The 23,755-nt window shown below is 45.9% G+C and overlaps 1 protein-coding gene across 1 annotated transcript in view; it reads right to left on the reverse strand.

Moving 5' to 3' along the window:
• Window positions 1–19,122, reverse strand: part of LOC116502603 (zinc finger protein 208-like) — a 29,444-nt gene extending 10,322 nt beyond the window's left edge. Inside the window, exons 1-10 of the mRNA XM_032208476.1 lie at window positions 18,980–19,122; window positions 18,610–18,724; window positions 18,429–18,495; window positions 17,418–17,547; window positions 12,738–14,574; window positions 5,715–5,797; window positions 4,648–5,249; window positions 4,310–4,424; window positions 4,123–4,190; window positions 2,333–2,465 (exon numbers count right to left, since the gene is read on the reverse strand). Coding sequence (XP_032064367.1) covers window positions 2,333–2,465; window positions 4,123–4,190; window positions 4,310–4,424; window positions 4,648–5,249; window positions 5,715–5,797; window positions 12,738–14,574; window positions 17,418–17,451 — 2,872 coding nt within the window. The 5' untranslated portion in view covers window positions 17,452–17,547; window positions 18,429–18,495; window positions 18,610–18,724; window positions 18,980–19,122. The remainder of the gene's footprint in view (window positions 1–2,332; window positions 2,466–4,122; window positions 4,191–4,309; window positions 4,425–4,647; window positions 5,250–5,714; window positions 5,798–12,737; window positions 14,575–17,417; window positions 17,548–18,428; window positions 18,496–18,609; window positions 18,725–18,979) is intronic.
• Between the last annotated feature and the right edge of the window lie 4,633 nt (window positions 19,123–23,755).

Genomic DNA, 23,755 nt, shown 5'->3' on the forward strand with positions numbered 1-23,755 from the left:
ATGATTTCTATATTCGTGAGTCATGAAAGGTTTGGAAATAACTAAAAAATATATCTTTCTTTACATCTATATATCTATCTATCTCTCTATCTATCTACATGCACGCACGCACGCACGCACGCATGAAAATCTTAGTCAGTTTTGAGTATAATCAGGGGAAACAACCAAGTAGAAATTGGGAGAAATCTCAAGATTTATTGGGGTGTGCTAATTTCAGTAGAGACCTGTGAGAACTGAAACAATTTTTGAAGCAAGCTCCTTCTCTGGGGTACCTTGGAGCAGCTGCTCCATGGTATTTGTCTTGCAGGCAGGGCCCCCTCTCGGCCCATTCCTTGATCTATTAAAATACCACCAGTATGCGGACGATACACAGTTGTATCTGTCCGCCCCGTGCCAACTCAATGAAGCGATGGATGTGACGAGTCAGGGCCTTGAGGCTGTTAGAGACTGGATGGGGGTTAACAAGCTTGTGCTCAATCCGGATAAGACCGAGTGGCTGCTGTGCTTCCCTCCCACTAATTGGCCAAGTGTTCCATCCCTCAGGCTGGGGGGTCAAATACTACGCCCCTCAGACAGGGTCCGCAACTTGGGAGTCCTCCTGGACCCACAGCTGACTTTTGAACACCATTTGTCAGCTGTGACCAGGGGGGGCATTTGCCCAGGTTCGCCTGGTGCACCAGTTGCGTCCCTACCTGAACCGGGAGGCTCTCACAACAGTCACTCGTGCCCTTGTGACCTCTAGGCTGGAGTACTGCAATGTGCTCTACATGGGGCTGCCCTTGAAGAGTATTCGGTGACTGCAGCTAGTCCAGAATGCGGCCGCACGAGCGATCGTGGGTGCACCTCGTTTCACCCACATAACACCTATCCTCCGCGAGCTGCACTGGCTACCTGTTGATCTCCGGGTACGCTTCAAGGTGCTAGTTGTCACCTACAAAGCCCTTCATGGTATTGGATCTGGGTACTTGAGAGACCGCCTACTGCCAATTACCTCCACTCGACCAATCAGATCCCACAGATTAGGCCTCCTCCGAGTTCCATCAGCCAGTCAATGTCGACTGGCAACCACGCGGAGGAGAGCCTTCTCTGTGGCAGCTCCGACCCTATGGAACGAACTCCCCGTGGAGATTCGTACCCTCACCACCCTCCAGACCTTCCGCATAGCCCTTAAAACCTGGTTGTCCCGACAGGCCTGGGGCTAAAGACCTTAACCCTATCCGAATAGTATGAATGTTGTGCTTTTAACGATGTATTGTCCTATATGTAACTTGGTTTGTCCTCCCCTCCCCCTGAACTGTGAGCCGCCCTGAGTCCCCCCAGGGAAAAGGGCGGCATACAAATAAAGTATCTTATCTTATCTCAGCAATGAGACTTTGCAGCGAAATCCCTTGCTTGAAGCCTCCCATTGGCTTTTAAATGCTCTTTGTGCGGAAACTGGAAAGGTTGGAAGGTTTCAAGAATGGCTATTTCGCTATCCCAAAGTCTTATCAGCTTGTAAGGGCTCTTTGACCAGATCTGGTACAGGTTTCAGTTGATAGAAAACGGAGGCCTAAACTACTTTAGTACGAGATCAAACAAGACGAAAAGTGCAAGATCTCAGGTTACTGATCACACGTGATTTCGCACTGCAGTATTTTTGGCCTGTGTTCTTTACGAACTGATGCCTGCACAAAATTCAGGGGCAGTTTTTGAAAATTAAGAAGACTTCCCTCTGTTTGCAAAGCATTTTGACTTGGATATCGTGCAAGCCTTGGTTAGCAGAGAACAGAGGCTTAAAATAATGTAGTACAAGGTCACGTGACATCACTAGTGTGAGATTTCATACTACTGATCTCACATATCTCTCACTATTTTAGGCCTCTGTTTTCTGCGAATTCACCAAAGTAGGCAAAGGAACCGACGTCTTGCTATATCATCACAATGTAAGTCTCAGTGGGCTGGGGTGGGGGTATAGATGGAGCGAATGCTGCAGCGCCTCTTCTGTTGTTTGTAAGTGTGAATGACAGCTGTTGTGCTGCAACATTTATATTTTCAGGACCGGGTCTTAAGTAATTACTTATGAATGGTCGTAACTTTGGGATTACCTGTACCCTGGAATTCTCTGAGCCATACTACATCAGGCCTCTGTTCATGAATTTGATTGGGAAAATGCTCTTCACGGAAAACATGTAAGCAAAGACATATTGACTCTTTCTTTCCTTGGAGTACGAGAAGGCCAGATCCTTTCCTTCACCCTCCGAGGATACAATATCTAATTAGTGACTTTTTAAATAAAAAACTAACTATAATCTGTCGTCTTGAACTCTTTGATTGGGGACAAGAAAACTCTTACCCAGAAGAGAGACCATGTTCCTATGGTTTTCAAGCATGACTTCTGAATGCAGCGCTTTTTGGTCAGGATCCAGCTGAGACCATTCCTCCTCAGAGAAATACACAGCCACCTCCTCGAAGGACACAAGACTCTCCTGAACAAAGGAAAAAGAACAGAATTGGAGATTCGCAAGATCTGTTCATCTTCATCAACCACTTAGACAAGAGGATAGAAGGGGAACTCATCAAATTTGCACACAAGACCAAATTGTCAGGAATAAGAACACTCCAGAAGATAAGCTCGAGATATAGAACGATCGACAGATTGGGCGCCATCTAACAATATGAAAATCAACGGTGAGAAATGTAAGGTCCTTTATTTAGGAAAGAAAAACTAAATGCACAGTCATAGAATAGTTGATACTTAGTTCAACAGTAGAAAGTGCAAAAGGAATCTTGGGAGTCCATTACAGAGTCTCTTAAACAAGAGTCAGCAGTATGCTACAGTTGCCCCCCACCCCCCAAACCCCAATCCAATCATAGGCTGCATTAAGACAAGGATAGAATCAACATCACATCGAGTATTGCTACCACTTTATAAACCCTCGGTAATGGTTGCGGGAACTGTGTATGTCTAGTTTAATGAAAAGAAGAACTATGGGTGACAAGGTAGCAATATTGCAAGATATAAGGGGCTGCCACAAAGAAGAGAAAATCAAAGAGGGATTCTCCAATGCACTTGAAGGCAGAACAAGAAGCAATGAATGGAAACTAATCAAGGACAGAACCAACCTACAAATAAAAACAAATGTCCTGAGAGTAAGAACAATTAATCAGTGGAATGACTTGCCTCCAGAAGTTGTGGATGCTCCATCACTGGAGGGATTTGAGAAGAAATTGGACAGCTATTTATCTAAAATGTTATAGGCAGGGCTTCATGTCTGTGCAGGGGGTTGGACGAGAAGACCTCCAAGATCTCTACCAACTCTGTTATTCCGCTCCATTGTTCCCAAATTTGAAAAGCAGAGATATGCACTAAGTAAAATGGCTGGAATATGGTAGAAATGGTAGAAATATTTGGGGCAAGTGTTATCAAGTTGCTTGATTCTGTAGAATTTACAGTGCCTTTCATAAAGTAATCCCACTTGTGGATCAACTGATGTATCGCTCTATCTATCATGTATTAATGTAGTAGTCTAAGACAATGGATGAATGAGAGAAAAGAAAGAAGAGAAAATTCTTTGCAAATGCCATTTCTCAGCCTTTGCAAAGCGGGAATATTTGATCTCCTAATCCAGGAACAAATCAGAGGATTGGAAATTATTTTATAGCCCAACGTATCGCTATGACATGCTCAATTGGCCATTCGCCTTGGATTTTAAAATTCTGCTTTATTTTTTAATATGATTTGCTTTTTTTTTTTTTGAACGACTGGTCATGAACAAGGCTTTTTAAAAATAGCAATGTGAGTATTTACTTATTTTTTAATTAATCTTGCACAATTCCAAGTCAAAGTATTAGAAAAAAGAACAGGTCACCTGCAGTTACTGCCATTATGATATATTTATTCCTATTTCTTGAAGGACTTGTTAAAAAATTAACATTGTGTCGCAGTAGTAGTGTACAGAGGAAGTTAAGTTGGCCGACAGCAACTTGAACCTGCTATTATGCTGTCCATGTAGCGTAGCGCAGGAACACAAAAATAATCCAGTCCAAACAAGGGGGGAAATAGAAGGAGAGATAATTCTGCAAACTCGCTTTACGTCCCGAAGGAAAGAGCAATACAAATCTAATAACTTTTCTCTTTCTTACTTGATTTGGAGATTCAACCACTGTTTGAACTCCATCGTAAAAACCAGAAATCTTCATTCTTTGCTTCTCTGTAAGGAATAAATAATTTCAAAATTCATATTTAACAAAATAAGAGGAGGTATTCTACAGAAGAGCAGAAGGTAAGACAGATGATAGCTCTCTGGGTAATCGAAGGATCTTCAATTACCTCCTAAGGTGATTTGACTTGGGTCTTTCCAAGGGATCCCACTGAAAAATAGCTTCTGAGGGGGGTTGGATGCATTCTTCTTTCCCTCAGAATCTCTGATCTCCACAGTGCAGCACTTCAAATAGGAGGAAGTAAGGAAGAAACAGAATTAATGTACATCACACAACATAAAGTGGATTCTTATATTCAGAACTCAACCTCAAAGCCCTCAATATCCATAAGTGTGGTTGAGTAAGAAAACAATGTCCTACAAGAATTGGTTGGACATCACCACATATTATGAATGTCAGAAGTTTGGGAAGGAGGGGTGAAGTATTCAAACACATAAAGTCTCTCACCTGCAACTCGGCCTGCTCCTTCTGCTCCTCCGCTTGGCTCAAAAGGAAGCCTTCGGCCAGGGCCACCGCCTGGGAGCTGGTCTCTGCTCCACACTCCCGCAACCAACCCTCCATCTCTTGGGGCAGAAGGAACAGGAGCTGCTCCAGAACCACCAAGTCCAGCATCTGGGCTTTGGTGTGCTTTTCTGGTCTCAGCCATCGCCTACAAAAGTCATGGATTCGGCTGCAAAGTCCTCGGGGACCCTCAGGCCCCCAGTATTGGATGAAATTTTGGGGCGGAACTTCTGAAGGGAGGTTGGTTTCCTCCTCCAGGATCTTCTGCCCAGTGCTTGTCCAGAGCTTCCAAACCTTCCCAGGCTGAGCAGCTGAAGGGCCTTTTCCGCTTCCCTCCTTGGCAAAAGGTTGTGTCTCCATCCTTTCTCTGTCCTGCAGAGCAACTCCAGATGGGTCCAAGGACTCCGGTGCGTCTCCAGATGCCTTTTCCTTCACGGGACAATTTCTGGTGTCCCAGGAAGGATCCCTGCAAGTTATTCCGCTCTTTTTTTTCCCCCAAGAGAAAATTTTGGCTTGCAAAGACTTCAAATGGCTTTGAGTTTCTGTACCTGAGATGGAAAGAAAAAGAAAAGCCAAGGATTAGAAAGTGGAATTCAGCCACTTTAGAACCTTCGCCCAACCTGCCCGGACCCCCATGCGGCTCATCCCAGCTCAGAGCCGAGGTCCACCCCCCCCCACCCCCCAGAAGGGCCTGGAAGAAGGCAGCTGGGTAGGCCTCCGGAGACAGGATCGGGCCCTCGGGGAGCCTGGTGCGAATTCTGCCCCCTCCTTGCCCGGCTGCTCTCCTCTCCTGCTGGGCCTCTGCAAGGCGGGCCTTCCCCTCCTGCCACTCGGGCTCTTCCCCGAACACCGGTAAGGGAAGGGAATCCCGCCGCCTTCCTGGGATCCCCGCTCTCCCTTCCAGGGAGAGGCCGGCTGGGGAGCATGGGACCCGGGGCTGAAGCCGGAGGAGGGCCGGGCGCGAGTCTCTCCCTCCTCCGCCTCCCTTTGCACGGGAAGAGCCCCCAACTCACCCGGGCCACGTCTGGATCTCCCCCCGCCAGACTCCCCCGCATCATGCGGAGCCCCAGGGATTAAGGCCAGCGAGTGCACGGTCCTAGAGAGGCAGGGCTCAATTATGTCACTTCCTTCCCTACAAAGGCAGCCGTGACGTTCGCCCTCCAGTGGACCAAAGGGGAGTTGCCTTCTCTAGGCGGAGGGCGCCCCCTGGTGGCTTTGGCGCAAACTGGCAGGATTGTAGAAAGGGCGGGAAAGAGGAGCGCGTCTGAGGGGAAGAGAGAGGGCGGGGATGATGGGCTTGGGAGTAGGAGGAAAGGCCCCTCTCAATGTCTCCCTGCCCGACAAAGGCTTTGACGCCTCCAGAGGCGGCCCTTTCTCCATCTTCCTCTCATTCCTTCCAGGAACCCTCTGTGGGGATGGAGAAAAAAAAATATCTCTGGGGGATTTGAGCTAGCCTCCCTCAGGAACAGCAGCCCTGAAGACTAGGGAGAGATTTGAGGAGGCCTCAAAAGGGACCAGATCCTGTCAGAAACAGCAGGGTGGTCAGAAAAGGAGGACTACTAGGAGGCTCTTTAGGAAACACAGTTTATGTCTTGCGATTGCTGAGAACTCCGGCCCCATGGCAGGCAGGAGTAGCCTGGGAGGGCAGCCAAAAGCAATAGCAATAGCAGTTAGACTTATATACCGCTTCATAGGGCTTTCAGCCCTCTCTAAGCGGTTTACAGAGAGTCAGCATATTTGCCCCCAACAACAATCCGGGTCCTCATTTTACCCACCTCAGAAGGATGGAAGGCTGAGTCAACCTTGAGCCGGTGAGATTTGAACCGCCGAACTGCCGAACTAGCAGTCAGCTGAAATAGCCTGCAGTGCTGCATTTAACCACTGCGCCAGTTCTGTCAGGAGGACGAAGAGCCCCCAAGAGTCACTTGTGCCAATTGCTGCGAGTGGTGTGCCGAAAGTAAAAACCAGAACTCGCCCATATGTTTTGGAAGGAGATAAAAATAAACCCTGCAGTATCTTGCAGCGTCGTGTAAACCCCAGTACGGGAAATAGCAGCTGTGCCTTCCCTTTTCTAAAACATGCCAGGATGTGATCGGAATAAGACCTGGGTTGACCTGCTACTGAAATGCCTCCTGGTTCTCTCTCCCAAAGGGAGGGTGGCTATTCGCTACATTTCGCCACCTTCTGTAGTCCAAGGAGCAGCAGGGTGAGTCCTGCTTTTCGCTCTCGACATGCTTGCTCCTCACTTGCAGCAACTGGGACTGATGCGTGTCGCACTGGCTGGCCTGAGGAGAAGGGGCTGCAGCCAGTACATTGTTCCGAGGCCCATTGAGCTCAAGGGGGGGCCCATGACGGGGAATTTTTTATTAAAAATTTACATAACCAAATTTTTAAATATATATACTTTATACCCATGATGGCAAACCTATGGCACATGAGTATATGTGCCCACATGACTGTACCGCGCATGTCTGTGTGCCTCCCGCTGGTCAGCTGATTTTTGGATCTCTGCCATGCATGCGGGAGACAGGTGCATATGTGCAAGGGGGTGTGCCCCCCGTTCTCTATTTTTTGTCCCAGGAGGCTTCAGGGAGGCCTGCTAGGGCCAAACCTGGCACATGTGCTAGGGGCGGGAGGAGTGGGGGACGCACATGCATGGGGGGTTGTGCATGCATGCGCATGGGATGGGGTGAATTGTATTATGGGTCTGGGCAGGCAGGTGCTCTGTCACATGCACACTTACGGTAGGTGAGGACAAAAAGGTTAGCTATTTATATTTTGTGTGTGTCACAGCTCCTTCACTTAATAACCAAGAAAGAAACCACTCAACTCCATTTTGCAGAATTAAGTGTACTTTTACTGATTATAAGTAATGAGAAGCTAAGCAAAGCTGGAACTGAGTAAAAAGGCGCGAAAGCATTAGATATCAATACAGGATTCATCCCCTTCCCCTTGGTACCCCAGTCCATAGTCCAATCGTATATAACCACAGCTGTCAGGTGGGAGACATCTTCAAAAAGCATCATCAGGTGGGTATGCCGGACAGTTGGCCTTGGCGGGAAACTCCCCTCCTTCCACATGCGCAAACGAATGGTGAGAACAACTTCCAATTAACAGTCCTCCTGTACAGATTATTTCCCTCACCCAAATACCATGCCCTCCCTCTGCGTTTCAATGGCAGCCGAAAAGCAAGCAGCAAAACAGAGGCTGACAGTGTATATAGCAAAACTGCATTGTATGACATAGCCTTTATTAATCTGAAACTCAGTGAAGTTATTTATGTAATTTATTGAATTTTAATTTCATTACTTATTACCGTATTTTTCAGAGTATAAAACGCACCTTTTTTCCTCAAAAAAGAGGCTGAAAATCTGGGTGCGTCTTAAACACAAAATACAGCATTTCTTGCCTCCCAAAACTCCGCTCCCTTCACCAAAATGGCCGTGCATACACTTATGGAGGCTTCCAGAGACCTCCTTGGGGCTGGGGAAGGTAGAAAAGAGCAAAAAAGGGTCCATTTTTTGCTCCCCCAGCCCCCAGTAGCACTCTATAAGTCTCCATAAGGCTATGCATGCAATTTTTTTGACAAAAAATGGGCCCGTTTTTTGTTCAGTTTTGCTACCCCCCGAGCACTCTGCAAGCCCCCCCCCCCCCCAGGCTATTCATGCTTTTTTGGGGAAGAAAAAAATGGGCCCATTTTTGTAAAAAATGGGTTGTTTGGGGGAGGTTTGCAGAGTGCAAATTTTTTTTTCCTTTCCGAAAGCTCTTTGATTGATGAGAATTACATTGATCAAGTGCTGTGCCAGCAGAAACACCTACCTACTTTTTTCTCTATCTCTATTTCTCTCTCTATCCCTCTACCTACAGTACCTACCTACTCTGTCTCTCTCCCTACCTACCTACTGTATTTCTCTTTCCCTTTATATACCTACCAACCTAACTACTTTCTCTCTCTCTCCCCATGTACTGATTTCTCTATTTCTCTCTCTATGTATATCCCTCTACCTACCAACCTACCTACTCTCTCTCCATACCTATCTACTGTTTTTCTCTCTATTTCTCTCTCTCTATCCCTCTACCTACCTACTACCCACCCTCTCTATCTCTCTCTATTTCTCTCTATCTATCCCTTTATCTACCTACCTAACTACTCTCTCTCTCCCTACCTACCTCTATTTCTCTTTCTCTCCCTCTCTATCCATCAATCTACCTACATACTTTTTTTAAAAAAAGTGCTTCTTCAAAACCTTGGTGCATCTTATACTCCAGTGCATCTTATACTCTGAAAAATACGGTAATTTAAGTTGGCAAATTCAATTTCATTTCATTTATGAATATATTTTATGTTTTATTTCAGTTTATGAATGGTTATGAAATGTCATCTCAAAAATCTGGAGCTCAAAAATGGAAGGAAAAATAGAAACGTGTGTCCATGTGTAGGTGAGGGGCCGCATATTAGTCTTGTTCCAGCACTTAATAATCCTCTTGACAATCCTGGGCACTGGCAGTAGGCAGAGGCAGGGAACCGGCCACTCAGTATACAGCAGCCACTGCAAGCACATTTCAGGCAGCTGCTGCAAACACACTTTGGGAGAGAGTCAGGAAGTGTTTCAAAAGCAGGGCAAGCCGTGTCTTATTCAGATCACATCCCAACATGTTTAGGGAGAAGGCGCAGCTGCTATTGTCCTGGATGTGATCTTTATAACACCTAGTATTGAAACACTTCACAAAAAGGGGGCAACAAACACAAAGGGCAACCGGACTTGTGGCACTTCTTTATTCAGGCGCTGCTGCTGACTTGGAAGGAGAGGCTTTTACACTTGCACAATGTGTCACTCAAGAGGTCTCGTGGCGAGGCAGGTGAGCCACTTAGTTTCTCACCCGGTCTTTGGTTCAGCCCAGCCTAGCCTAGCCCTCCATTCAGCAGCTAATGATAAGGGGCTCACTCGCCTTTCCACGAAGAATCTCAGGAGATGCAGCATGCAAATCAAAGCATAGTGCTGTGAGGCCGGGTGCCCTTTCAGTTTGTTCCCCCCACCTCTCTCTCTCTCTCTCTCCCCTCTCCCTTCCTGGGAACTGCAGGGGAGGGGAAGGGCAATCAAGGAGACGCTGTGCCAAGACACTCCCAGGAAAAGGATGAAACGGGCCCACTACCAGAGCCCAGGCGCTGTTGTGGACTGGATCGCATGCTTCCTCCAAACCCGTGTTTCTGCTGGTGTTGCTGCCGTGAGGTGAGGCAAGAGGTGGCACAGGGATGATGCCTTGCCGCGATCCCTGCGCTCTCAACCCCACTATCCAACCTCGTCCTCCAGCTCCACTGCACGCTCACATGTAAAGACAGATGGTGGGATAGATTAGGTCCTCACTGAGACACCTCTGCCTCCATTTGCTGCTTGGAGGGACTTGGCTGCACGGGCTACAGGTACTTCTGAACACCATTGGCCCCTGCACATGCAGCCACCTGTGCTGGCCAACACTCACCCACCCACTGATGAACTAGGGCTGAACTACAGCTTGATTTGCAGATAGGGTTTATGTTGCAAGCACTATGAAAAATCACGCTATGGCTTATTTTTGGAATAGGTCTTATTTTGGGGAAAACGCGGTAGTAAGCTGTTGTGGCCCAGCAGGAGCCGTTGGAGCTGCCACCAGACTCCGACAGTGAGGGGCCCTATGAGTCGGCCCTGGAGGATGTGGAGGACCCTGGACAGGGTTCCGATTCCGAGCAGGGCGCAGAGAGACTGGTTGGCCACTAGGTGGCGCCTAAGCCTTGGATCAGTGGGGAGGAGACAAGGGAGAGTGGTCCAGAAACCAACATTGAGTTGTTCCAGGATGCACGCCGTCAAAGAGCTACTCGTCAAGAACAACTACATAATTACAGGAGGTATAATTGCGCTCAGCTGATGGCCATTAGGCTCCTCTTCAGACTATAAAAGAGACTGCTTGTGCCACGCCCTTCTTGCAGAAGTCAACGCTTGGACTAAAGAGAAACTAACTTGGCAGGCTGGATTGCTGCCAGAATTTGTTTGAATTGCTGCCAAGGTCTTTATCTGTTTGTTTACTTGGCTTTCAGCCACCGAGAGTTTGGTCTTGTTATTAAAGGACATTCTCATTAAGCATGTCTCGGCTTTCGTTACTGGATGGAGGAGGGGATCAGAACAGTAAGCACACCATTAATTTTCTTTTAAGTTACCTTTATCCTTTTTTCTAGCCCCTAGCACACCATAAAAGGATAAATATAAGGCCCTAACGCTAGAAAAATATATTTTACCCATGCATTTTCTCAGCTTCTGTTCATTCTGACCCCTTGTTTGAAAGACAAATTGTTCAACCTGAAGCTTTTTGCACAAAATCTACATTGACATTTCTCATTATTCCATCACAACAGGTCTTGGACCAACCGAAAAAGGTTCCGTTTCTGCATTCGTACTGGTTGACTCAGATCTTAATTTGACACAGCAGATACAAGTTGGATTGAGGGGTCCTTGGTACCCTCTGAAGTTGATAGGTGCACTGATGATGTTCCTGAGTTTTGGGTAATGAAAGGTCGGCAACCAAAAAAATCTAGCTCAGAGAGCACCAAGGACCCCTCATTTCAACTATGAGTGACACATTTTCTCCTTTATTGGCAGGTTGATTATTTTTTGTATCTTCCTATCTGAGAAAATTCCCATTCCCATTTCTGGGTGTTTCATCAGAAAGGACTGAAGTAGTTTTCTGAAGCAATTCTTAATTTCACGTTAGTTGGACCCCTATGATTTTTTGATTGATCATTTGCAATGTTAGCACACTGGAGAGGTTTTCATTCCGAACTTCTGGAGTATCTCTAATTTGGGACAAGGAAGGAAAGGAGGGAGGGAGGGAGGAAGGTATTACTATTGTAACTTCAAATGCTTACGTAATAAATAAATTATTGCAAAATCAAGGACTGAGTTGGCCAGTAGGCTGGCTATTTAAGGAAACTTAATATGCATCCATATGTCCCCACCGCTGCTTTCCCTTAATAAAACTACTTGCTTCAACAATCCATGTTTGGACAAAGGTCAGAAGAGATGCAAAGGTATCCATATTTCCAGAACACTAGAACTATTAAAACAGCACTTTTTTCACATAATTGTGTGAAGTTACCATTGCAGTGAAAAAATGATATCTGCAAAATGAGTAAACAGTGTGAACAGGCAGCTGTGAAGGCTGTGAAACAAAATCCTAGGATGCCTTACCAGAAGTATCACCATCAAGAAAAAGAAGGTCCTAACTCGCTACATAGGGCTTTAGTCAGTCCCCAATTTGAATACGGTGTCCAGTCCTGCAGACATCACTTTAATTGTATTGATAAGATTGTGTAGGTTCACAGATGGGCAACATGAAGAAGGTAAGATCACCACAAAATTAGAAGAAAGAGCCCATCAGTTCAATTTTCTAATTCAGCTGTCAACCCTGAAGTGAATCTGGCCAAAGCAATCTTGGAGGCTTCAGGGTTGCCACACAAATGGTGGGAGGGGTAAAATAGTTAGATGGAGTTTTGTAGCCAAAACAGTAAAGTTTTCCTGTGGGAACCAAGGGCATTCATACAGGTGGATGGGCAGAGGAGGAGCAAGTAATTAAGAAACTGGGCAGGACCTGGATTGAACAGTGAAAGGGAAACTTGATTTTAACCAGGAAAAAGCCATGGGAAAATTCAGAGTCGGTTTTCACCAGTTATGCCAATATAAAGTGTCCAATAATCTGTTCTTTGAGGTACCTACCTGCCTTGGAGTTCTGTTTTCAATGAGTGCATTCCTTGGAACACTGACATTTGCATCACTTTATAACCCAATTATCCTTATCGTTGTGTTTCTCATTTATTACTTGCATTAAATAATATGAAGCAGGGTGGAAAGGCAGATCTATAGACATGGTGGGTCAGAAGTTAGAATGCAGTACTACAAACTAATTACCCACAGCCAGGAGTTTGATCTGACCATGGTTGATTCAACCTTTAATCTTTTTCAAGTCAGTAAAATGAGGACCCAGATTGCTGGGGACAATATGCTGACTTTGTAAACTGCTCAAAGACTGCTATAAAGCTTTGTGAAGTGGTGTATAAGTCTAAAGTAGAATTGCTATTGCTAGATACTTTCTCCCGAGTGTGAATCCTTTTATGAGTAGTAAGATAATAATTCTGAGCAAAGTTCTTTCCACATTCCATGCATTTATATGGCTTCTCTCCTGTGTGGATTCTGTTATGAGAAGTAAGAGCATTGCTCTTAGTAAAAGTCTTTCCACACTTCATGCATTTAAATGGTTTCTCTTCTGAGTGGATCTTTTTATGGGAAGCAAGATAACTGCATTGAGCAAAGGTCTTTCCACACTCCATGCACTTAAATGTTTTCCCTTCTGAGTGGACCTTTTTATGGGAAGCAAGATTACGTCTTTGAGCAAAGGTCTTTCCACACTCCATGCATTTACATGGCTTCTCCTCTGTGTGGATCATCTTATGGGTAATAAGTTTATATCTATGAGCAAAGGTCTTTCCACACTCCATGCATTTAAATGGCTTCTCTCCTGTGTGGATCATCTTATGGGAAGTAAGTTTACCTTTTTGAGCAAATGTTTTTCCACACTCCATGCATTTAAATGGTTTCTCTTCTAAGTGGATCTTTTTATGGGCAGTAAGATTACTTCTTTGAGCAAAAGTCTTTCCACACTCCATGCATTTAAATGACTTCTCTCCTGTGTGGATCATCTTATGGGAAATAAGATTACCTCTTTGAGCAAAGGTCTTTCCACACTCCATGCATTTAAATGGCTTTTCTCCTGTGTGGATCTTTTTGTGGATAGTAAGTCTACTTCTCAGAACAAAGGTCTTTCCACACTCCATGCATTTACATGGCTTCTCCTCTGTGTGGATCATCTTATGGGTAATAAGTTTATATCTCTGAGCAAAGGTCTTTCCACACTCCATGCATTTAAATGGCTTCTCTCCTGTGTGGATCATCTTATGGGAAGTAAGTTTACCTCTTTGAACAAATGTTTTTCCACACTCCATGCATTTAAATGGTTTCTCTTCTGAGTGGATCTTTTTATGGGCAGTAAGATTACCTCTTTGAGCAAAAGTCTTTCCACACTCCATGCATTTAAATGGCTTCTCTCCTGTGTGGATCATCTTATGGGAAGTAAGATTACCTCTTTGAGCAAAGGTCTTTCCACACTCCATGCATTTAAATGGCTTTTCCCCTGTGTGGATCTTTTTGTGGATAGTAAGTCTACTTCTCAGAACAAAGGTTTTTCCACACTCCATGCATTTATATGGTTTCTCTCCTGTGTGGATCATTTTGTGATTTCTAAGTCCATTGCTATGAATAAAGGTTTTCCCACACTCCATGCATTTATATGGTTTCTCTCCTGCTGCTTGGAGGGACTGGGTTGCCTGGGCTTCTGAACACTGTTTCCCCCCAGTATGAATATTTTCATGGGAAGTAAGTTGCCTAGTTGTTCTAAAATGTTTTCCAGATTCCAAACATTTATAAGGATCCTTTTTTGTGTGAATCATTTTTTGAGATCTAAGGAAGTTATTTCCAATGGAAAGAATAAATGTCTCATTGCAATTTTGTCTGTTGTGTCTTATAGCATCTTCTCCTTTGTTTTGAGTTAAATAGTGTTCGTTTACATGTAATTTATCTTTGATTAGCTTCTCACTTTTGGCAATATATTTTTTCCTTATTTTTTCTTGTTGTGCATCGGTGGAAGATGAGCTTTCCTGATTCCAATTATATGACTGGTTTCTCTCATGGCTTTCTAATTCCATTTGAATTCCAAATTTCTCTTTTTCATCCTTAGCATTGATCCCTTGGAACAGTTCAGAGGAATCTTGATTCTCCTCCCCATTATTACCTTCAAAGGAAAAGAGAAATGAAAATGATAACAAGGTCAAACTATAGAAAGTCAACAAATTTTCTTCTGAATTTTTCCAAAATTCCATCATGTTGTATTTGGATGCCTACGCTGCTGTGATATAGACATGATGATTTCTTAAATTCATGAGTCATGAAAACATTGAACATATTAAGAAAATATCTCTTTCTTTACAATTATCTATATATATTCAAATCCCACTCAAAGTCAGTTTTGAGTTAAGGAATAATCAAGAAGATCATCCTAGAAGGAATTTAGAGAAAATTTAAGATTTGTTGGGGTGGGGTAATTTCAGCAGAGAGCTATAAGAACTGAAACTTTGGGGCAAAATCCTTTGCTTGAAGCCTCCCATTGGCTTGTAAACGCTCTTCATGCTGAGACTGAAAAGATTGGGAGGCTTAAAGATAGGCAATTTCACCGCCCCAAAGTCTCATCAGATTGCAAGGGCTCTTCGGCCAGATTTGATATAGGCCTCAGTTAGCAGGGAACAGGCCTAATGTACTATAGTGCAAGATCACATGAGATCAGTACTGTGAGATTTTGAGCTACTGATCTCACATGATCTCTCACTACTTTAGCCCTATATTTTCTGCAAATGCAGCAAACAGGCAAAGGAACTGATGGCTTGCTAAATTGTTGCAGGGTAATTCTCGGCAAGGTGGGGTGGGGTAATAAGTAGGATGTATGTTTCAGTGTCTCTGCTGTCATTTGTAATTGTGCACGGCCATAGTGCTGCAACATTCATAGTTTTGGCAGTGGTTCTAACATATTGGGGGTTACTGGCAATGTTCGCTTTAAGCTGCGCAGCCGCGCACATAACAAGAAAACACCGTGCATAAGTTTCAAACTGCAGAGTGCTATGGGGCTTTGTCGGTTCCTGGGAAAACGTTATTCGCTGGTTGTAGCCTGCGTTTCTCTGCACATCCGGGGTTTCTCAGGCATTGCATTGTCTGAAGCCCCGTTCTGGGCTCGGCAGTCTTTCTGCGATCCCTTTGCTTCAGGGAGAGAGGGAACCAGCGTGGAATTGGACTGCCTGAGCCAAAGGGGTCCACGGAATCTTGAGACTTGATTTTTGAGCAGTACCAATCCATTCCACTCTTTCCTTTCCCTTTCAGTCCTTCTTCTATCTTCCTTTCCTTTCCCTTTTCTTTTTCCTTTCTTTTCCCTTCCTTCTTTTCCATTTCCTTTCCTTTCTCTTTTCCTTTCCTTATTTCCTTTTCCCTTTTTTCTTTTCCCTTCCCCTCCCTTTTTCATCCTTTCCTTTCTTCTTTCCCATTTTCTTTCCTTTTTCCTTTCCTTTCTCTTTTCCTTTCCTTTCCCTTTCCTTTCTCTTACCTTTTCTTATTTCCTTTATCCTTTTCCCTTCCCTTTCCCTCCCTTCTTCATCCTTTCCTTTCTTCTTTCCCATTTCCTTTCCCTTTTCCTTTCCTCTTTTCCATTTCCTTTCCTTTCTCTTTTCCTTTCCTTTCTTCTTTCCCATTTCTTTTCCTTTTTCCTTTCCTTTCCTTATTTCCTTTTCCCTTTCCCTCCCTTTTTCATCCTTTCCTTTCTTCTTTCCCATTTCCTTTTCTTTTTCCTTTCCTTCTTTTCCATTTCCTTTCCTTTCTCTTTTCCTTTCCTTTCTTCTTTCCCATTTCTTTTCCTTTTTCCTTTCCTTCTTTTCAATTTCCTTTCCTTTTCTTCTTTCCCATTTCCTTTCCCTCTCCCTCCCCTTCCTTCCTTCCTTCCTTCCTGGGGGTCTGAGGGAGAGGGAGGGGACCCTTTTCCTCCTTGCCCCCCCCCCAACATCTGCTATGATGGCAATTATGGCTAAAAAAAAATTCAGGTGCTCAGACATGAAAATGTTCTGCTCAAACACTATACTTTTCCGCACACATTGAAAAAAAATTAGAGGGAACATTGGTTACTGGATGCTTCTGTCCCTAACCTTTTCTAGATATATAATATTTACCTTTCAAAGCAGATTGAGGTGTGTGAGAGAAGGAGAGAGCAAATCGGTGGGGTTTGTGTTTGTCTGCCTACAGACAATCTCAACGGGGTTTATATAATTCGAAATCTGTGTTTTAAATAAAAGTAGGAAATGCAGATTAATATTGCTGGAAGTAGTCACAAAAGGTCATTTCATGGGTTAAATTCATCACAAATGGATTTACATAAAGTTATACGGTGCATTCAGAGAAATTGTATTGTATTGTAAATGCAACGTTAATGGCTTTTAGAGCAGTTCTCCTTCCCAAATCTGGGGCTTTCAGTTACCGTCTTAATTGGTGCAGTTCTCAGTCTGGTTTATTGTGTGGTCATCTGAAACATATGATCAGGAGTTATTTGGAAGGAAATCCTGTTTGTTTAATTCTTTTGTTAATGGCCTATTTTAAGGAACCTAAAGCTGCTGTATGGAGTTAGGCAAGAGGCAAGAAAGTTTGCGCACTTTTTCCCTTCAGGGAGCGGGGGGGGGGTGTCTTATTAAATAAATAGATGCCTTTGAGCAAGAATGGCTTAGGAAGGACAAAGGTAAAATGGACCGCTAAATCGGCCATGCCCACCGAGTCACACGACCACCTGGCCAGGCCCATTCAGCCGGTCATTAGGCAGATCACACTATAGTTTGAGGGACCATGAACTGGCCACCGGTTTAAAAAGTCTGAGGACCCGTGATGTAAGCAAAGAGACATTGCTTTCCTTCCTTGGAATATGAGAAGGCCAGATCCTTCCCTTCTCTCTGCCAGGAGACGATATTTGATCAGTGATTTTTAATTAAAAAAAACAACACTAACTGTAATCTGTCTTCTTGAACTCTCTGATTGGGGACTAGAAAACTCTACCCAGAGAGACCACGTTCCTATGATTTTCAAGCATGACTTCAGAATGGAGTACTTTTTGGTCAGGATCCAGCCGAGACCATTCCTCCTCAGAGAAATACACAGCCACCTCCTCGAAGGAGACAAGACTCTCCTGAACACAGAAAAAAGAAGAGAACATGAGGATTCACAAGATCTGTTCATCTTCATCAATGATTTAGACAAGGAGATAGAAAGAAACTCAGCACATTTGCAGACAAGAACCAATTGACAGGAATACCAACAATCCATAAGGTAAGCTTGAGATATAGAAGGGTCGACAGATTGGGCCCCATCTAACAAAATGAGAATCAATGGTGAGAAATGTAAGGTTCTTTATTTAGGAAACAAAACTAAATGCACAGGCATAGAATAGGTGATACCTGGCTCAACAGTAGAAAGTGCAAGAGGGATCTTGGAATCCTAGTGGACAATCACTTAAACATGAGTCAGCAGTAGGCTACACTTGCCAAAAAAAAAAACACCCCAAAGCATATAAAGAACAGTTGCTGGAATTGTGTATCCCCAGTTTAATGAAAAAAAGAACTAGGAATGCAACGATAGTAGTGTTGCAATATCTAAGAGGCTAGCACAAAGAAGGGGAGGCCAACTTATTATCCAAAGCAACTAAAGGTTGGACAAAAAACAATGGATGGAAATTAATCAAGGACAGAACTAACCTACAACTAAAGAGAAATTTCCTGGCAGTGACAACAATTAGTCAGTGGAATGACTGACTGATTAATTAAAAACATTTCCTAAACAGAATCTGAGGTAGAAATGACAATCCATTGTAGTAATAGTCTACAGAGGAAGTTAAGCTGGTGGACAACTTGAACCTGCTATTATGCTGTCCGTGTCACACAGGAATACAAAATAATCCAGGAAGAACAGGGGGGGGGGGGGGCGGGAATAGAAGGAGAGAGAATTCTGCACACCCGCTTCACTTCCTGAAGGAAAGAACAATACAAATCTAAAAACTTTTCTCTTTCTTACTTGATTTGGAGTTCAACCGCTGTTTGAGCTCCATCGTAAAAAGCAGAAAACTTCATTCTCTGTTTCTCTGTAATGACAATATAATATCAAAATGCATATTTAACAATATAAGAGGAGGTATACTACAGAAGAGGAGGAGACAAATGGGATCTTTCTGGGTGATTGGTGGCTCTTTGATTACCTCCTGCAGTGTCCAGACTTTGATCTTCCCAAAGGATCCCATTGAAAAATAGCTTCTGAGGGGGATTTGATGGGTTCTTCTTTCCCTCGGGATCTCTGATCTCCACAGTGCAGCACTTCAAATAGGGGAAAGGGAAAAAGCAGCAGAATTAACATACACCACACAACATAAAGTGCATTCTTATATTAGGAACGCAACCTCAAAGCCCCCCCAAATCCATCAGTGATGTTGAGTGAGAAACAATGGAACCATCTCCTACAAGAATTTGTGGGACATCATCATGTATCATGAATGTCAGAGAAGTTTGGGAAGGAGGGGTGAAGTATTCAACATATTTTTATTCCTTTTTCACCTCCCTAAAGTCTCTCACCTGCAACTGGACCTGCTCCTTCTGCTCCTCCGCCTGGCTCAGGAGGAAGCCTTCAGCCAGGGCCCACCGCCTGAGAGCTGGTCTCTGCTCCACACTCCCGCACCCAGCCCTCCATCTCTGGGGGAAGGATAGCCAGGAGCTGCTCCAGAACCACCAGGTCCAGCATCTGGCTTTGGTGTGCTTTTCTGGTCTCAGCCATCGCCTGCAAAAGTCATGGAGTCGGTTGCAAAGACCTCGGGGACCCTCAGCTTCCTGGATTGGATGAAATTCTGAGACTGATCTTCTGGAGGGTGGATGGTTTCCTCCTCCAGGATCTTCTGCCCAGTCCTTCTCCAGGGCTTCCCCCCCTTCCCAGGCTGAGCAGCTGAAGAGCCTTTTCCGCTTCCCTCCTTGGCAAAAGTTTGTGTCTCCATCCTTTCTCTGTCCTGCAGAGCAACTCCAGATGGGTCCAAGGACTCTGGTGGGTCTCCAGATGCCTTTTCCTTCACGGGACCATTTCTGGTGTCCCAGGACGGATCCCTGCAAGTTATTCCGCTCTTTTTTTCCTCCCACAAGAGAAACTTTTGCCGTGCAAAGACCACAAATGGATTCCAGTTTCTGTATCTGAGATGGAAAGAAAAAGAAAAGCCAAGAATTAGAAAGTGGAATTCAACCACTGAACAACCTTCACCCAACCTGCCCGGAGCCCCAAGAGGCTCATCCCAGCGTAGGGCCGAGGTCCCGCGAGTAGGGCAGGGAAGGGGGCAGCTGAAGAGGCCGCAGCGCTTCTCTCCCCCTCCAGAGACTGGAACGGACCCCCGGGGAGCCTGGTTCGAATCCTGCCTCCTCCTCGCCCGGCTTCTCTCCTCTCCTGCTGGGCCTCCGCAATGCCGACCCTCCTCTCCCCCCACTCGGGCTCTTCCCCGGACACCGGTAAGGAAGGGGTCCATTCCGCCTTCCTGGGGATCCCCGCTGCCCCCTGCAGGGAGAGGGAGGCTGGGGACCATGGGACCCGGGGTTGAACCTGGAGGAAGGCCAGGCGCGAGTCTCCCCGTCCTCCACCTCCCTTTGCCAGGGAAGAGCTCCCAACTCACCCCGTGCACGTCTGGAACTGCCCCGCCAGACTCTCCCGCAGCCGCTCCGACCCCTTCGGAGCCTCAGGGGTTAAGGAGAGCGAGGGCTGCGTCCTAGAGAGGCAAGCCACTATGCTGTCATTTCCTTCCCAGCCTCCTCTGGAACGTCAGCTGTGACGTTCGCCCTCCACTGGTCCAATAGGGAATCGCCTGATGTTCCCTTGTCCTTGCAGAGGGCGCCCCCTGGTGGGCAAAGTGCCAGGATTCAAGAAAGGGCGGGAAAGAGAAGCGCTCTGAGGGGGAGAGGGCAGGGATGATGGGCTTGGGAGTAGGGAAAAAAAATGCCCTTCTCAATGTCTCCCTGCCCGACAAAGGCGTCTTCAGAGGTGGCAGCTTCTCCCTCTCCTTGTCCAGAAACCGTCTGTGGAGATCGAGAAAAATCTCTGGATGATTTGAACTCAAGTCCCTCAGGAATAGCCGCCATGAAGGTTGGGCAGAGATTGGAGGAGGCCTCAAACTGGGCCAAATCCTGTCAGAAACATCCGGGCGGTCAGGAGAACCAGGAGGCTCTCTGGGAAACGCAGCTTGTGTCTTGTGGTTGTGAGAACTCTGGCCCTTGTCAAGCAGGAGCAGTCCAGCAGGGTGACCTAGAGCAGGGCTGTCAGGAGGACGAAGAGCCCGCAAGAGTCACTTGTGCCAATTGCTGCAAGAGGTGTGTCGAAAGCGAAAAACAGAACTCACCCCGTCGTCCGTATGCTTTGGAAGGAGATAAAAATAATCCTGCAGTATCTTGCCGCCACTGTCCATAATAGCAGCTGTGCCTTCCCTATTCCAAAACATGCCAGGATGTGATCTGAATAAGACCCGGCTTGACCGGCTATTGAAACGCCTTCTGGATCTTTCCCAAAGGGAGGGTAGCTGTTCTCTACGTTTCGCCACCTTCTGCAGTACAAGGTGCCGCAGGTGAGTCCTGCTTTTCGCTCTCGACATGCTCGCTGCTCACTTGCAGCAACTGGGACTGCAGTGGGTAGCACTGGCAGCAGGCAGAGGCACAGGACCGGCCACTCCATATCCAGCAGCCACTGCAAGCATATAGCAATAGCAGTTAGACTTATATACCGCTTCATAGGGCTTTCAGCCCTCTCTAAGCGGTTTACAGAGTCAGCATATTGCCCCCAACAACAATCCGGGTCCTCATTTCACCCACCTCGGAAGGATGGAAGGCTGAGTCAACCTTGAGCCGGTGAGATTTGAACCGCTGAACTGCAGATAACAGTCAGCTGAAGTGGCCTGCAGTACTGCACCCTAACCACTGCGCCACCTCGGCTCTTACAGTCAGCTGCTGCAAACACAGTTTGGGAAAGAATCAGGAGGGGTTTCAATAGCAGGGCAAGCCGTGCCTTATTCGCATCACATCCTGGCATGTTTAGGAAGAAGCCGCAGCTGCTATTGTCTGTGAGGTGATCTGAATAACACCCAATTTGACGGTATTGAAACACTTCCCAAAAAGGGGCAAGTGAACTTGCAGCACTTTTTTTATTCAGCAGGCGTTTGCTGCTGACTTGGAAGGCTTTGACATTTGCACAATGTGTCTCCCGAGAGGTCTTGTGGACAGGCAGATGAGCCCCTTGTCCTTAGCTCTCACCGCACTCTTTCTCCACTGCTCCAGCTAGTCTAGCCCTCCATCCAGCAGCTGATGATGAGGGGCTCACTCGCCTCTCCACGAAGAATCTCAGGAGACACAGCATGGAAATCAGAACATAGTGCTGTGAGGCCAGTTCGGTTTGTTCCACCCTCCTCTCTCTCCCCCCCCCCTTCCCTCCCTGGGAACTGTGCAGGGGGAGAGGAAGGGCCATCAAGGGGACGCTGTGCCAAAACACTCCCGGGGGGAAAGGACGAAATGGGCCCACTACCAGAGCCCAGGCACTGCTGCTGACTTGGAATGAGTGGCATTTACATTTATTTATTTAGTTTGTCAAACACATATGAGATAACAGGTATAAGTATAAACATGGACATGAACACAGGAAATGGGGACAATATGACAAGGACAGTAGCCATGCTGTTGTGCTTATGCAACCCCCCTACAGCTCTTAGGAAAGGGGTGAGGTCCACGCTAGACAGTTTAAGATTAAAGTTACGGTGAAGTTATGTCTCCTGAGAGGTCTCATGGAAAAGTAGGAGAGCCGTGCATCCTTAGCTGCACAGCGTCATCCCAATCTTTCTCCTCTGCTTCAGCCCAGGGTAGCCCTCCATCTCCCTCCAAGGGAGGAAGCGAGGTTCAAAGGGATGGGAGAGTTGGGAAAAATCTGCAAGAAACAGACCTTTGCTTCTGCGCCGGGTTCTCAAAACAGCAACTGCTCTCCTTTCCCACCTTCCCCTTGCTTCTGAGGTGAGGAATGAAAAGACCCAATGTTCCCAGTCGCTGTTCCCCCACTGTCTTTGCTTGCGGAGTGTGTGCAGTGGAGCTGGAGAACCAGGTTGGATGACGGGGGCTGAGTGGACGGTGGCCATGGCATGGCGCCACCCCTGCTTGACTACACCTTGCGGTGGCGGCGACACCACCAACAGATGAAGACAGGTGCAGGGGTTGGTGGAGACATGTGAACTGGCCCACTGGACATACCATGCAGCCACCTGCCCCCCCCATCACAACTGCAGGCAAGAAAAGGTAGACCTAGTGAGCAGCCAGCCATGCAGCGCATCCGGCAGACTGGATCACATGCCTCCTCCAAACATGTGCTTCTGCTGGTGTCAGTACACAGATGGGCAACATGAGGAAGATAGTTGAATTTTTTAATTCAGCTGTCAACCCTGAAGTGAATCTGGCCCAATTCATCTCGGAGGCTTCAGGGCTGCCACATCAATGGTGGGAGGGTGGGAAATAGTAAGATGGGGTTTTGTAGCCAAAACAATACTGTGGGAACCAAGGGCATTCACACAGGTCGATGGGCAGAGGAGGAGCAAGTAACCAGGAAACTGGGTAGGACCTGGATTGGACAGCATGACCAGTGACTTGTGGGGGAAAGGGAAACTTACTTTTAACAGGTGAAAGCTGTGGGAAAACTCAGAGTCGACTTTCATCAGTTGTGCCAATATAAAGTATCCAATAAACTGTCATTTGAGGAACTTGCCTGCCTCGGAGTTCTGTTTTCAATGGGTGCATTCCTTGGAATGCTGACATCAGCATCACTATAACCCCATTCTCCTTAAGGTTTTGTTTCCATTTATTATTTGCATTGCATATATGAAGCAGGGTGGAAAGGCAGGTTTTGACAATATAAAGCAAATATAAAGCAAAAGAAAAGCTGAAACAATAGTAAGAGATTTGAGACTAATTAATTTCTGACTGCAACTCTGGAGTTTCTTGCAATGATTGGGGATTTCCACTACTTAAATATTGGCAACCACACATTACTTTTCAGGGCAAATGATAACCTTAATCTCCACTGATGCTCATGTTTGCTTTAAAACCTACTTAGCCAAAAAGCACAAGAAAGAATTGAGGATTCAGAATCAGATTCAAGCTGGAATGGAACTTGGAGCTCTTCTAGTCCAGCCAACTCTCAAGCAGGAGATTCTATGTCATTGCAGCCAAGTGACTGTCAGTCTCTTCTTAAAAACATCCAGTGATGAAGCAACCACAATGTCTGAAGGCCACTTCTTTTCCACTGGTTAATTGTCGTCACCGTAAGGAGATTCTTGTTAATTCCAGGTTGCTTCT

This window comes from Thamnophis elegans, chromosome 2, assembly GCF_009769535.1.
Source record: "Thamnophis elegans isolate rThaEle1 chromosome 2, rThaEle1.pri, whole genome shotgun sequence".
NCBI lineage: Eukaryota > Metazoa > Chordata > Lepidosauria > Squamata > Colubridae > Thamnophis > Thamnophis elegans.